This window comes from Peromyscus californicus, unplaced genomic scaffold (genome assembly GCF_007827085.1).
Source record: "Peromyscus californicus insignis strain IS unplaced genomic scaffold, ASM782708v3 Scaffold_15__1_contigs__length_86483966, whole genome shotgun sequence".
Taxonomy (NCBI): Eukaryota; Metazoa; Chordata; class Mammalia; order Rodentia; family Cricetidae; genus Peromyscus; species Peromyscus californicus.
Genome location: NW_026294447.1, coordinates 47,014,199 through 47,030,426, shown reverse-complemented (window position 1 = coordinate 47,030,426; position 16,228 = coordinate 47,014,199). Strand labels below are relative to the sequence as shown.

The 16,228-nt window shown below is 39.9% G+C and overlaps 1 protein-coding gene across 1 annotated transcript; it reads right to left on the bottom strand.

Moving 5' to 3' along the window:
- Positions 1-9,050: 9,050 nt before the first annotated feature.
- Gpr65 (G protein-coupled receptor 65) lies at positions 9,051-15,877 on the bottom strand. The gene is made up of 2 exons (XM_052738197.1): positions 15,782-15,877; positions 9,051-11,072 (listed from the first exon to the last, which is right to left on the bottom strand). The coding sequence occupies exon 2, from the start codon at positions 10,625-10,627 to the stop codon at positions 9,614-9,616; it is 1,014 nt and encodes a 337-aa protein (XP_052594157.1). The 5' UTR covers positions 10,628-11,072; positions 15,782-15,877; the 3' UTR covers positions 9,051-9,613.
- Between the last annotated feature and the right edge of the window lie 351 nt (positions 15,878-16,228).

Sequence of the window (16,228 nt, the reverse complement as noted above, 5' to 3'; positions counted from 1 at the left end):
AATGTCGGTCTTCACCCTGGAGAGGCTGTGAACTCGGGAGCTTCTCAGTCTATGAGGCTGAATGTCTCAGCAGTCCCAGTTGGGCACTAAAGGCCTCAAGACTTCTTGGAGAGCCCCAGGTCTTCAGTCTTGGAAGGCCATAGAAGCTGGGCTCTGATATCTGGGGAAAGTGCCCACAGCAGCAGTGACTGTGGACAGTGGTAGCAACAGGGCAGATGAACTCCTGCACAAGCCACAGAGGTAAGCATGCAAAAAGCAAAAAGACTTTCCCTCAGACCCCCTTATATCTCAGACATCAAAAGAAGGTGCCATTCGCATTCAGGATAAGTCTTCACACCTCAGTGAACGTAGTCAAGAAAATCTCCCATAGACAGGTCCTGTGGTTAATACAAACTAGATAACCCCTCACAGGTGCCCCCAGCGATCCTGGGTCTTGTCAAGTTGATGACGTTAACTATCACAATACTTTCCTGGTACTATTTCTCATCGCAGATGGCTATGGCTCTATGGAGCCTTTCTACAGGAAGTCTTGATACAGCGGTTCCCAGGTGAACCAGAAAGCTTGCCTTCCTTGCGCAGTAGGAAAGGGCTGGGGTTGACTTGCTGATCCTGCTACTGTGCTTTCAGAAGGCACCCTATCTGTTCATTAAGCATTCTTTACATAGTCACTGGCTGTTGACGCCCACAATCTATGTAGCTGTGGTCTAGTGTCCCGGATGACTCGTGTCCTCCTTTTGTTATGCCTCCTAATCTTTGTCCTCACTAGAACGGCACATTTTCTCGGTTTCTGCTGCCTTTTCCTCTTGGCCCTGGGCCTATGTCATACCATGGTTTCCCTCCCACAGTGGTCCATGATGGCCCATTTGCCCTCATTTCTCTCCCTTCCCCATCAACCTCTGGGAGCAGCTGCAGAGATTTGGACTCCCACCCTGCCCAACAGAAGCCAGTCTAATCCTGGTTACCTTCTTGGAAGTATGTTTTTATTTTACAGCGGCTCATGTTAAGAGGTTGCTATTTTGGACGTTGGCCTTTTGAGTGGTGGTGTGACTATTAAAAGTCTTTGGTGACTTTTAAAGATGGATGAATGCAGTTTACATTATGGTATAGCCATGATTCTATAAGGGGCCAGGAGCAAAATGGAGTCTGAATGTGCCATATCCCTCAAAGGTGTCTGCACTTGAACACTTGGCCCTTAGCTAGTAGCATTGTTTCAGAGGGCTGTAGAATCATTAGAAGGTGTAGCCTTCCTGGAAGAAGTGATTCACCGAGAGCAAGCCAGCATCTGGTCCTTTCTCTGCTTCCTGACTGCAGACTTAAAGTGATAAACTGCCTCATACTTCTGCAACCACACTTTCCTGCCATGACAGACTGTAACCTCCTTTCAAAATGTAAGTCAGAAGAAGCCCCTTTTTCTTTAAGGCCTTCCTTCATAGGAATTTGCTCACACAATGAGGAAAGTTGAGAGGTTCTCTCTGATTTTTTTAACCTAACAATTCCACAACAGAAAAGTCTTGAGAGACATTGTCTTATGCCTAATGTGTTGTTACTTTTATCATTGCTTTGATAAAATGCCTGGCATAAGTGATAGGGAGGGAGTGGTTTGTTCTGGCTTATGTTTCAGGGGAATCTACTATGAACGGTGAGGGCGTGGCAGATTTCATGGAAACGGGGATGTATGTCGGATGCTCCTTCATTGTGGTGGGCCAGAGAGAAAGAGCATTCATGCCTAAACCTAGGGCAGATATAACCTTCAAGGATTTATCCTAGGGATATACTTCAACAGGTAGGCCTTATATATTCCAAAGGTCCCACCAACAACCAAAATAGCACCACCGACTGGGGACCTTCTATCCAAATAGTTCCAGAAACTACCAAAGTAACACCACCACCATGCTCAAACACACGAGCCTGTGGGAGACGTTTCACATTCAAACCCCAATACCCAGGATATCAGAGGCAATGGTTTACAACGGCTCTTGCTATAGCTTGATGAGGGCTGCTAACTCTATGGGCTGGACATGTCCTTGTTTCGCTTGGACCGTTCCTGCCCTGCTTATTCAACAATGAGAAGCTACAACATCACCCTCACTTCCACGTTCCAAAATTCCACCAGGGACTTTGGGGATACAATTAAAAAAAGAAATCTGACTCAGATTGGATTAAATGACAAAGTCTACTTGGTTCATGTCACTGTCATATGCACAGACTCACCACATCATTAGGATTCAGCTTCAGCCTTTGGGTTCTTTGAGTTTCCTTTTCCCCCACATGTTGCTATTTCGTGATAACAAAATGACCAGAAATATTTCAGGCATCTCAGTGGCATATTGCATCACAGGGAACTAAAGAGAGAACCTTTCGAGCATATAAGCAACTCGAGTCACATACCTACCACTGAATCACTCATTGTGGCCACGAGACTCAGCTGACTAATTTAGCTACTAGCTACATGCTCCATCCCTCAAGCTGAAAACCACATGCCTGTGGCAGTTGGTCACCCCCCAAAGAGACATCTCTGGGGGACATCTTATTTGGAAATACATGATTCACTGGAAAGTGTCTGTACCCTGGATTCTTCACAGTTTTGCCAATGAGCCCCATGCCGAGACTTTTCAGGGAGGTGGGAAGTAACTGGTGATATTTACAGGATCACTGAAAACTAAAATTCACTGTCATGGTGATAAGTATAGGAAGATACAAATCAAAGGCCTGCTTCTTCGTTTCTTAGCAACTTATAAATCTCTCTTACTCTGGTGTAAACCTCAAAGAGGAAGGACCGTTCAGTAATGACTGAGGTGGAATTTCCCAAAGCCCAGCATATGGTCTGCAAGCTGCAGTTGACAGAGAAAATGCAACAGCATTTTTTTTGTGATGCCGTCAACAGAGATTGATGCCACCATGTAGATTACAATGCATTTGGTGGATCTGTGAATTATTAAAAATTGGGAGGGGGGCTGGAGAAATGGCTCAGAGGTTAAGAGCACTGACTGCTCTTCCATAGGACCTGGGTTCAATTGTCAGCACCAACATAAAGACTCACAAACTATGTGTAATTCTAATTCCAGGAGATCTGACTTTACTCAGGCACCAAGCCCACATGTAGGGCACAGACATACATGCAGGCAAAACACCCCCCTACATAAGAAAAAATAACTTTTAAAATTTTGACTTGTTGAGGGAACCACACTGAAAATAGCTTTCACAAGTAAGGCATTAGCTATGGCTGGAAATCCACCTCAGCACACTCACTACTATCAGCATAAGGTAAGTGAATCATCATTGACATTGTGTTCCTACTGTTCTACTTCAGCATACAGCAAGTCTTCTAAGAGAGGGTCTCTTCTAAAGGGAAAATCATTTAAAGCTTATTGTCCTTACAATCTTTAAAAAAAATTCAGCTCAGACACAAATGTCTCTAGGGGTTTCTGGAATCAACTCCCACAGCTGTTGAATTGTACCATCCTTTCTCTGTTCCATCAATTAACATACTCACTCAAAAAGAATTGTAATCACTCAGGAGAATGCCCTGACAAACACTCCTTTCCAGGGTGAAGTTAGGAGCTAGTCCTGAATTTCCAATGGATTTCAGTTGCATCATTTCTTAGTGTCAACAAGTCTTGGAGACAGGACCAGAAATTTTAGGATAATTCTGAAATGAATTCTCTTCGAACTTTAAAATATTGAGATATGGAAATATTTTTCATGACACAATGAAGTTAGAAAATTTTCTTGGTTATGTTGAGGTTGAAATAGTGCACATTTCCTAATTAATAAAGTGGATATTTTTATTTGAAAGCTGGAACTGAACAATCCAGAGGCTCTAGTTTATTCATCTATTTGTAGTGTATATATGTTTTGCTTGTGTGTATGTGTGAAAAAGATACTTGTGTGGTGTATGTAAGTGTGTGTGTCTGTGCATGTGTGCATAGAAACCAGAAGACATTTGGGGAGGGGGTCCTCTTCTATCACTTTCTGCTTTATTCCTTTAAGGCATGGTCTCCCCAAATCTGGACCTTGTGTGTTTCAGCTAGACTGGCATTCCACAAGCCCCACTGGCCCTCTTGTTTCCACACTCCCTGCAACACTGGGGTTCCAGGCACATGTGAGACCATATCTAGCTTGTTGCATGGGAGCAGGGATGCAAACTCAGGTCCTCAGGGTTGTACATCAAAGGCTGTTAATCTCTGAACCATCTCTCCAGCCCCTGGTTTGCTCAATGAACACCTAATTGCAGTATCATTTGAAGAACTGTAACCTATTCTGAGCATGTAAATATCCATTCGTGCTTTATGGAAGGCATCAGGAAATTATAAGCAGAAGAAAAACAGATTACAGGCTATTATATGTTTAATGATATGCAAATGCTGTTAAATTAGAACATGATGACATTACTGTTCTTTGATGGGGAGAATGGATTTAAACAATTCAAAATAACAGATGTCAATTTGTGTGTGCTGTGATCTAACAATAATGAGTTAAAAATTGAAAACTGCACATACATGGAATTGCATTTTGAGTTCTACACAGTAATTTCATAATAGCAGGTTCACATGCAAACTGCCTACAGTTGAAGTCACACACACACACACACACACACACACACACACACACACACACACACAGAGTGGGGGCCGTATCTGTTCCTAGATCTTAAATTTATTTACTGTTTTTGTATGAGTGTTTTTTTTTCTGCATGTGTATGTACCACATGTGTGCCTGGTGCCCTTGGAGGTCATATGTGAGCATAGGATACTCTGGAACTTGAGTACAGATAACTGAGCTACTATGTAGGTATCTGGGAACAGAACCCAGGTCCTTCTCAAGAGTAACAAGTACTCTTAACCATCAAGTTAGTTCTCCAGCTCCTATACCGACAATCTTAGAGAGATTAAACAATTTTGACTATGTTCTTTACATGTAGAACTCACTAGTTTTAACCAGCTCAGTAAAAACATTTCTAAAATGACATTTGTAGTGTAAAGCAAGTCAAAGTACCCACAATTCATAACCAGGCTTCTTAGAAAGCATAGAAAGGAATATGGGTGTGTCCTCCCTTTTATTTTCTGATCACAGGAGATGTTTGCTGTTTTCTTGGATAAGAAAATACATCATAGGTCAGGCTTGTTTGTGAGTGATAGAGAACACCGACCTGCAGAATTCCATGGTAGTACATGATTGTCCCCTAGTGGTCACAAACAGGACTACCACCACTTATCAACAAATGTACTAAGAGTCAGACTTTTCAAAGAGAGAAGAAAAATCTTAATTGCCATATCGTATCTACCTCACCCAATATCTGACCTGCTCTTTTGATTTCTAGGTATTTCTTAAGATCAGGTGCAATCATCTAATGTAATTAATACTACAAAGCTTATCTATGTGCTCCATCTTTAATTTAAAAGGAGTACCAAAAACAATGAGATTACAGTGCTTAAAATGTCTTTTTTTAAAACTTGAAATGAACTGGGTTTTATTCTAGGAAGAATGAATACTTTGAAAATACAGCTGGCTTTCCTATGCATAAAACACTGATGCTTCCTTCCAGAGGTGTCTACCTAGGAGGTGTAAATAAACAACTTACATAGGACTAAATTTTCTAGAATAGTATAAGGAAAAATACAGACAAACATTTTTTTAAAACAACCCCCTCATCTGGGGGAGAGGGGAGGTGGGGAGAGCTGGAGGGAGTGGAGGGAGGGGAGGGGTGGTCAGGGTGTATTGTATTTGAGAAGAGTAAATAAAAAGAGAATGTGGTAAGTGGACATGTTACAAGATAAAATCTTGTGTCTTGAGGGAAAAAAAAAAAAACCTCTGTGGCTGAAAACATCCTAACGTATACATTGCATATTTTAATTTTGTTTAATGTGTTGCATAGAAAACAAAGTATGGGGAGAAACTAACAAACAAAAAATCCCTGACTGACACTTTCAGTGAGAAAAAAAAAAAAAAAAGAAGTGAGAGGAAAGGAGAATATTTCAAATGTTTCCCTCAGCTGCTGATTGCTAAACAAGAAAATCAAATGAATTCAAATGGCATATTACTTTAGATGTTAGAAAGATAACATGTGTTATGTTAGTTGGTATTAGACATTATACAAAAATGCACAAGCTCGTGATAAAAGGCTTACAGGGATTTTTTTTTTCTGTCTGTTTTCATGAGATGGACCAACTTTGTTGGTTACGTCTATGCATTTGTCTTCCTGTCTGTGTTTCAGGAATTCTTTTGATTTCATAAAGGGTTCCACATAGACAAGTCTATGATCTCCTATCACAAAGCTTTTTTGGGTCAGCAGTGCTACAGTAGCAACTGTTACCACGGCAACTGGGATGGGTTTAGCTAGGAGAGAACAGGGCCCTGAGCATGGATAAGAGAACGATGAGTGTGGGATTGGGTGAAAAGAAGCACCCAGAATGAGAGAGATGATAGAGAAAGATAAAAAAATGCCCATGTGCTCTGTATCACGGGTTGTATTTTGAAATCAAACTCACCTAACTGAAAAATAAATAAATCAGCTTAACAAAGTCAACAGAGGTAACTGGCGAGTAGTGACTTACTTATCATTACTCTAAAGGATGAACACCCAACGTCCTTGGAAGACTTTTGTTAGCTTATCCAGAGAGAAAAGGAATACGAATGCACCACTTTGGACAAAAAAATTTGTTACAGATGTTCCCAGGGAGATAACGTTTATAATTTGTACAAAACAAGGAGTTAATTGCTATGTATTTTACAATTCCTTTCTTCCATAAAGATTTCCCAAATAAGACAGGGAAAGTGTGGTTAAAAAACAAACCAACAGGCCGGGCGGTGGTGGCGCACGCCTTTAATCCCAGCACTCGGGAGGCAGAGGCAGGCGGATCTCTGTGAGTTCGAGGCCAGCCTGGTCTACAGAGCGAGATCCAGGAAAGGCGCAAAGCTATACAGAGAAACCCTGTCTTGAAAAATCAAAAAAAAAAAAAAAAAAAAAAAAAAAACAAACCAACAATAACAATAAAAACCCAAAACAAAACAAAACAAAGAAACCCCACCTGCAGGTAATCTGTTCTCTGGTTTTCTAAAAACATACATTTTTTTTTTTAAAAAAAATCTCATTTTGAATAAGAAAACAAAACAAAAGTTGCATATGCAAATAAATTAAAATGGATATCTACCTGTGTGTTGATGCCTTCAGTATGTCTCCTCGGGGTGGGGAATGCCCAGGAACTGGCAGTATTGAGAATTTTCCAAAGAACCAGAAAACATGAAGGACCTTGAATTGCCTGAATGCCAGTGTTTGACCATCTGGAGGGTATACCAGGTCCTGAGCCAGCTCCAACTGGTTCTCATTGCTGTAATCTACTCCTAGGGTTCTATGAAGACACTTCTACTTCTTAGGTAGCTGTCCACAGTTCTGAGAGAACAGGTGTAACTACCAGCTCACGGCAGTGCCCCTTTCTCCTGCCTGCCTGGTGAAAACAGATGCCATCACGGAATACAGACATACCTGCTGGCAAAGCACCCACACACCTAAGATTAAAATAAAGAAGCCTTAAGAGCAGGAGCTGCTGTTTCTGCATTTTGTAGAAAGCAAAGCTTTGGGGAAATCATGTAAATTTTCCAACAGCTGGTCAGTGGAAGAATTGGCTTTCCAACCTAGGTGCTTTATCAAAAAGTACCAAGTAACTACAGCTAGAAGTTCTTTACCCTCCCAGAAAGACTTTCAGATTAATGGGGAAAATCTTAATGGGGAACTCTGGAAGTCTTTTTAAGGATCTGAGGGTTAACTTTTCAATGCTGATTGCCTTCAGTCATGTCTAGAGTGCTGTCTGTTCTAAATCATATGAGAAACCTCCTGACTTTATCCCCGCCCCTGCTCACAGGTTGCTAGCAGGTTTTGACAGCCTGGTTTTAGGTAAATTAACTCTACAATCTGATAAATCAACATTTTAGTGTTAATTATCTTATGTTCTTGGCAGTGGTTGTGCAAGTTTGTATTATCTCTTCCAATAACCAACTAAAGAAAAATCCCAAGCAAGTATATATATATATATATATATATATATATATATATATATATATATATACATATATATCTCCAATCAGTATAATTACTATCAGAATTATACTTCCAGAGGTATAAATTAGTGATAAACCTCTCATTCCCCCTTTTGACCTAACCTCAACAACTCTATTAATTTTTCATGCATAAAGAAAGAAATCATTTTTAAAAGTATTTTTAAAATATCATAAAGGGCCCAGTTAAGTCTGGAAATCAAGTCAGGATTCCGGGTTCAAGGTCTGGATCTTCATGATCTTGAAGTCACTCAATCTACATATGAGTTTTCATATGTGGCCAAAATGTTACTTCTGGACTTTTTACCTTTAAATGCATTTTTACAGGCCACCAATAACTTATCCAAAATTAACCAAGCAGCTCAAATGGTTTTAGCTACTCTTCTCTTGAGTACTGTATCTTTAGTCTTTAAGCATATATGTGTCTTGGAGTGCAGACAGAATATATAACTCTATGAATGCATTTTGAGCAGAAAAATGCAATGAACAGGGCCTGGGTACATGGCACAAAGGCAACGTAGCTTTCTACTGTGTGCACACATCATCATGGAAGACCAGTGGGAAACTACTGCCGTACATGCACACACCCTGCTGTGAGCACAGTGGTCCTTGTGATTATCAAGCTTTGGTTACATGATATATAGCTCCAAAGTGGTGTCAGGACACTTTCTAGTTGATCATTTCTGCATGAGGAGGAAGAATATATAGGAAAGAGAAGAGTAAAGGGAAAAGTAGGGTAGAAAAACAAAACCTTCAAAAATTCTTTGGTTAAAACAAATGCCCACACAGTGCCCACCTAACACTAGGCAGGGTAAATTCCACAATGAAGATTTGAAAGGACATACTATATCAAGATTCTTTACTATTCTAAGTCAAAAGGAAAGCCTATGGGTGGGTGAAAGATTGCCTATAAATATCTATTTGTCTGGATGGAAATTTACACCACTTCTAACTATCATGTATTCAGTTATAAATGTAAAGACACCAAGACCAAAATACAAAGTCCATTTTCTTTTACTTCATGTAACTCAGTGACTAGGTTCCCAAATCGATGTAAACTTCATGAAGTTTCATGAGAACATTTCTTTCACAACCCCAGTACTTAGGGGGAAATCCCAGTACGTGGAATGGCTTCAATATTGTTAATGAATGGATTAGAAATAGTATTTAGTAGTTGCATTTGTTAGAGACAAGTTTATAGCGATGAGAGAACTGGTGATCGACAGTCTGAAAATCCAAAGACAACAACCAAATCATAAGCATCAGACAGAATGGCCACTGATTTAAAGACTAACACTCCTACATGCCTCTTAGGGGGTTATAGCATAGAGACAAAGAGAATTTCTACCAATAAGGATGACCCCAAGTCATTATAAAATGATACATTTTCATACCTTATTTAATGAAAATCAATGTAGGAGTTGTACAATGTACCTTTAAAAATATATCCACTGGGGTAGGATAAGGTATTCACTCAGAATGCTTGGTCCTCCTATGCCAGATTTCCTTTGGAAAAAAATTGTATTATATAATACCATGTAACTTAACCTGCCTCTATCTTCTACTCTATAATCTGTAACTCTATGGTATCTCTTGTGGACACAGAAAGTATGTCCCTTTTTTGTCCTTGTGATCTATTGTGTTTCCTAGTACACAATTTTAATATGTTCCACATATCAGCTCTCCCTGTCTCAGTCACAAAACAGTACAGAATTGGATCAGCGACACAGTTTAGACTTGTCAGTGCCACTGTGATTCTGTACACTGTAAAAGTCTGCTTTCCAGACTTGTCACTGAAGTTCATATTGCGCTCCAAGATGCAGCGGATGAGCACCATCACGTGGAAGGGGGTAAAGCACAGGACAAAAGTCAACGTGATGCTAGCCAGCAACTTTATGATCCTTCTCTTCTCGCTGTTTTCCGTGGCTTGATTGTGCCGCACAGCTTGGTACACTTTATGGTTGCAGATCATGATGGTGATCAAAGGCACCGCGTAGCCCAGGCACGTCCTAAACAGGTTGAGGTTGATCTGCCAATTCTCCAGAGGGTATTTGTCATAACACAGAGTGAAGTTAGACTTCTCCGAATCACAGTATTCAACACTTGTTTCATCTTTCCACAGAAGCATAGAGTTAAAGAAGGATTCCAGTATCCAGATAGACAGGCTGGTCATGAACGCAAATCTTCTCGTTCTTAGAAAAGAAAACTTCAGAGGGTAGACGACGGCTAAATAGCGGTCCAAGGCAATGCAGGTGAGGAAGGCCGTGCTGCTGTAAAAGTTCATGTATGTGAAGAAAACGCTGCCTTTGCACAAGGCAGGGGAGAAGGTCCAGTTGTCTTTATTCCAAGTGTAATTGATCCACAGAGGCAGAGTCAGTGCATACAGCAGATCTGACAGTGACAAACTGAAGAGGTAAATTCCTAGCTCGTTTTCTTTCTTTGCTTGCAGAAAGGATACACATAACGATCCAACATTGGCGGGGACACTGACTATAAACACAAATATGTAGACCACTGGGAACAAATAGTGATCTAGATCATGCTGTTCTTCGACACATGTGCTGTTCATCGTCATTTTTTATAGTGGCAATTACATTACTTCTGGGGCTGTAAACATGAAAAGAAGCCTTGCCTTGTTGTAAGTTTTCAATGTTCAAGTCTTATTTTTTTTTTTTGGCTAGGAGTTTTTTTTTTTTTGTTTCTTTTAGATTGTCCTTGGTTTTTGAAGTTCTAATCAACTCATTAATGCATTTAGAGAGTGGTTATAGATGAAGTTTTTACATGGACTATCACCACTAGAAGTCAGAATCCAGGCTCCTGAAGGTGACTGAAAGCACTGAACTGATTTTAACCATCAGGAGTCTTCGTGCTCAATATCATGGGCTGTTTAGCTTTCTTGAAAGGTCACAACCTCTCAGTTTGTCCTTTTGCATCTCACAGGAGATTGGAGATTGGTGCAAATACGAATACACAGGTTTTATTTTCATATACTTGGGCATTCTCTTAAAAGTGTCCTGTTTCTGTAATGAAAGATGAACTAAAATAGGTTAGATGCTTATAAGATATATAACATCATGACTAACATGATTTTGAAGCAGCCATCTTTCATTTATTGAAGATATCAAATATTTTAAATGACAAAATAGTATTTAATTAAAACAATGAACTTTAGTAAATAAAATCAAACTGAGACATCTTGCCTATTTCAAATAAGAATTGCTCAACTCAAAGGATGCTAGCTTATAGAGAACTATATTTCTCACAAGATAATGCCTAACAACCATAACCAAAGTTTGTTAAACCATTAAAGCCATTTTGGTGGCTAAAAATAGAAAAGCCAGCTATTTGGTTGTGACAAGAAAATGCTACTTTATTTTATTGCTTTGAAGTGTACGTAAACTACATGGTCACGTGATTTGTAAGTTTCAACTTAATATACAATATCAGTATAAGGCACTTCAAAATCACATTATTAAGACAATATTTCCACAACAAATGATAAAGTGGAATTTAAAATATAGCTTATTGAGCTTTACTATATCGTTAGACATCATTCCCTCCCTCTTAAGTTTGTTTTTTGTTTCTTATGGGATGTAACTCACTGTGTCTCACTTATATTCCATAACTGAAGAGACAGAACCACCTCCATTCTGGGAAAACATTGTGATTATCAACTTCTACCCTCAGAGCTATTTAGCTCTGAGATTTGTTCCTTTGTATAGTGATGATGTCATAGAGAAGTGCTACCAATTCCTTTGCTGGTGGGAGCACTTGGTAGTTTGGATGGTTTACAGTAAGTTTTGAAGGGAGAATATTCTAGCCACCAGTGCCATTCTCTTGCCAAGTGTAGATGAGTTCTAGGCACAAAAGGATCTGCTACCACAAGGCACGATTCTGGTACTGGAATAAACCACATCCAGGATCTGTCTCACTCTTAAAAGGGAAAAGTAAAACTCCCAAGACCCTCTGGCTTTATCACACCTAAAGACATGAATAAAACATGCAGAGCAGCCTGTTAAAGCAGTAGCAAAATATTTGTGATAGAAAACCGAAAGCAGAGCTGAGGGGAAGGGGGTGAACAAGAAACTGTGGCTATGCTGGAGGTGGATGTGGGTGGAAGAGGCAACTGGAGCCTCTGGATCAGAGAAACGAGGCAAGAATTCATACCATGAAGGCAGAAAGGGCTCCATTGCCATCACACACACTGAGACCTAAGAGGCTCTGGCTTCTGGGAGAGGGCAAACCAGAAAAGAAAAGAGACTAACAGGTCCCAGAGACATTTGCAGACAACAGAGAAAAGCTGGCAAATTCCTTCCTCTGGCTTGGTTTATGTGAGGAGATAAAGAAAATAATCTTCTTCTGGGTGTTCATAGTATATAGCAGATCCTCACTTGCAAAGGATCTGAGTCTGCACCGTTAGCTTGGCTCATGTGACCTGCTTACATGGCTCAATTTCATTAGCCACTAGGGAAATACGAACTGACATGAGACACCACTCAATGAGACACCCCTAACACATTTCACCAGAATAACATGCAAGGCAGAAAATACCAAGTGCCTGTGGTGATGTAGAGTACCTGAACTCATACATCCCCTGGGCTGGAAAACTTCAATATGTAACATGATTTGGCAATGTTGTTGCTAAATGAATACACACACGTGCGCTAAGCAGCAGGCACTAAGATCATAATGTTTGCAGGAGCACTGTAATATACACTAACAAGAATGCCCATTAGCAGTAGAATAGATACCATAAGTAATATATTATCATCATCATCATCATCGACATCTATACATTAATGATGTTTCCATTTTGTCCTACATGAAATAGTAAGTTGAAGCTTAATAACACGATGCTGATGGACAAGAACAACACATGAGGACATGTCTGATTATCTGATAAAAGCCAGCCAAAGTTAACCTACGCCAGTAAGAGTCAGGACAGTGATTGCCTGTGGCAGGGTCAGGTAAAGCTGAAAGAGGATGGGAAGAGACTTCTGAGAATTTGATAGTATTCTGTTTCTTGATACGTGTACTGGTTGACTGAGCATTACTAGTTAGTAAAATTGTCAAGCTGTACACTTGATTTGAAGATGTTCGGTTTATAAAAATTGATTAAGCTGTATGCTTAGGATATATGCATCTGTCTGTACGAATATAATATTCTCAATAAAAGGTGTAATGGTGGAATCAAACTGCTGTGGTGACTGGGGATAAAAAGCATCTTGACAACGTTTTTCACATGGAAATGATCCACATAAGCCTTCCTGAGAAATTAATTGACTTCTTTTTTCTTACATGAAAATTGATAAAATCAATAAAAAAATAATTTAAACAGTCATGGAAAGATTCACAGAAGGTAAGGGTTTACTAAACAAAAAGTAAGTTCTAGATGCCTAGAAGAAATTAACAAATACACATATAACACAAAATGTGTATTTAATCAGTTTAAAGAAACAAAAGATGGAATCAGAACATATGATGAATGAAGAGAAAGAAAACTAGCAGCTGAGGATGATAGCTCACTCCATAATTTCAGTGTTTGGGAAGCTGTGACTTGGGGGATGACTGTGAATTTACAAGCAGCTTGGGCTATAGAATGAAACCCTGACTCAAAAAAGGGGGAAAGAAGAATGGAGGAGAGAGAGAGAATGTTAAAAATCGAATAGCCAGATTTTCTTTTAAAATTAGAAAAGATTTTATTGAAATAAAAATGCAACAGTGAAAATTACTTAGACGAGAACAATAGTACATAAAACTAAAGAAATCAGACAAAATTATCAGTGTAAAAGAAATAGGAAAACAGCAAAGATCCACGGAGAGTAAACTGAAAAGATCAGTACATATGTAACTCGAGATCCAGAAAGGAAGAAAAGGGAGATCAGTGAAAAGCAATGTTCACAAATATAACCGCTGATTGATTTCCAGAATTGACGAGGGGCACAAATCTCCCTGACCTGTGAAGCTTAGTAAGTGTCAGATGGGACAAAGAGGAACATCGATACTTAGACACACTGTGATCAAACTGAAGAGACCAAGTCTAAGGGGAGAAAAGAGCCAGAGAAGAGAGATGGCTTATGCACAAAGGTTACATTTCAGACTGACAGACGGCTTATCAACAGCAATCCCTGAAACCAGATGACATATTCATGTTTCCATATTCCAAGAAAATGGATGCCATCCTATAATTATATTGCTAACGGAATTAAATTGCAAGAGTTGGAGCAAAACCTAGACTTTTGCAGGTAACTACCACTTGGAAAATTTACTCCTCACTTTTTGAAGAACTCTTGAAAAGCTCTTGGTGAAGACAGAAAATGGCACTCTATGATCTGAACCACATGAAGGACCGCATAGCCTGCTAAGAACGGGCTCTCATGAATGTCAGCATCACACCCTTGGGTAGGCTTACACATCTGAGGGAAAACACCTAAACTATAAGTTTCCTCTCTTGAGACCACAACCAAGGATAGAAGGTGGGGGCAGGGGGCCCTCTTTTTTGTGTTACTAAATATATGTTTTTCTCTACAAAAGCATAAGGCAGAAAATTATTTTAGGGAGGTTTTAGAGTTCTCAACAAAATGAATTTCTTTAGCTATAAAAGTACTTCCTGCCTTGCTGAGAGCAACCACTAGCCGGGATGGCTTGATGAAGCAGATAATATCTTGTCTGTTGTGTAACAGAGGCAGCAGAAGCTTGTGGTTGCCTTTTTAAAGGTTCTGAAAGCTCAAAGAACTGTGGTTCTTCCAAGTTGGTTTCCTCCCACGTAAGTTAGTGTTCATGTTGTTGGGTTGCCTATGAGGCCAAGCCAAGAACCTAGCACATGGAAAGCCTTCACGGTATGTTAATGTCAGCAATGTACTGCTCTCCCTCCTACTGCAAGAACATCACAGGGTAGCCTAGGGACCTGGCGCGAACGATGTCATGCATTGCAGACAGCACTTGCTCATTCAATGGAAGTGCGTCTACAAACCAATGGGGTAAACAAAACACATTATTTCTCTATCTTTCCAAATATTAATTAGGCTGCTTTAATGAAATTTTGAGGAAATCATTTTTGCCACCCTCACTGAAAAGATGGATGATCTAATTTTAAACTTCGTGAAGTGTCCACAAAGGCAATCTACAGCACAGCTCTAAAAGTAATATAAATAACCTATGACAATAGCTAAAAGCAAACTGTCCTCATACAGCAAGCACTACAGAGACACTTGCTTTCGCCGTAAGTGGACTTGCTACTAATGGGTCTCCGCATGTCTCTGGCACTATGAGACATAATTCACAAGTAGTTACCACTGACGCTTATTGACACTGGAAACAATAAATTTCTAACCTCACGTGATTTCTGATGAATCTAAAGCTATTCCTAGATCATTGTACTGGTGAGGAACTAGTAGCAGCAGCTATACCACCCGGGCTGGCAGAGACTCTTCGTAAACCATCAGTTTCCCAATATGCTGTGTCCTGAAGAGAAAGCTGAGCACACACACTCTCCTTGGCTGTACCCATCTCTTCAACTGACTAGTTCTAAGTTTGAGTTCTGATATCCTCTTACCACCACTCAAAGTAGAGGAAACCGTGTGTCTTCCTCATTTCCATCTCACTTACAAAACCTGGTCTTACATTCACAAAACCCAAACCAGATGAAGTGTTACAAACACTGCTGATCATTATGCCAAAGTCCTCTTTCTACTTTGAACTCTTGTTCTATCTTTACTCTCATACTTACCCGGTTCGGGAGTGATGCTGCTGCTCTTGACGGAGGAGGCTGGCAAATCTGCTTGTATCAAGAAGAGAAACCAGTAGTGTTGCGGGGACAGGAAATTGCCCTTGTATTTTGTCATAAACCAATGAGGAAGCAGCTGCTTAATGAGAAGGCTTACATTATCTGAGTTCAAACAAAAGGATCCCTTCAGTACTTTAAATGATGTTTGGATCATTTATTGTGGTGTAATTTTCTTAACTCATTTTTTCTTTGTATCTTAATTATACGTGTATAGTTACATGTGTGCCTTTTTCTTTTCCTGTATATGTATGTGTGAGTGGTGTCTGCACACATGTGTGCAGTGCAGGTGTGTCACCTGTGTCCATATTTTTGGAAGCCAGAGACGGATGTCAAGTGTCCTGCTTTGTTTTTCTCTCTGCCCTGTTCCCTTGAGACAGGGTCTCTTGCTAA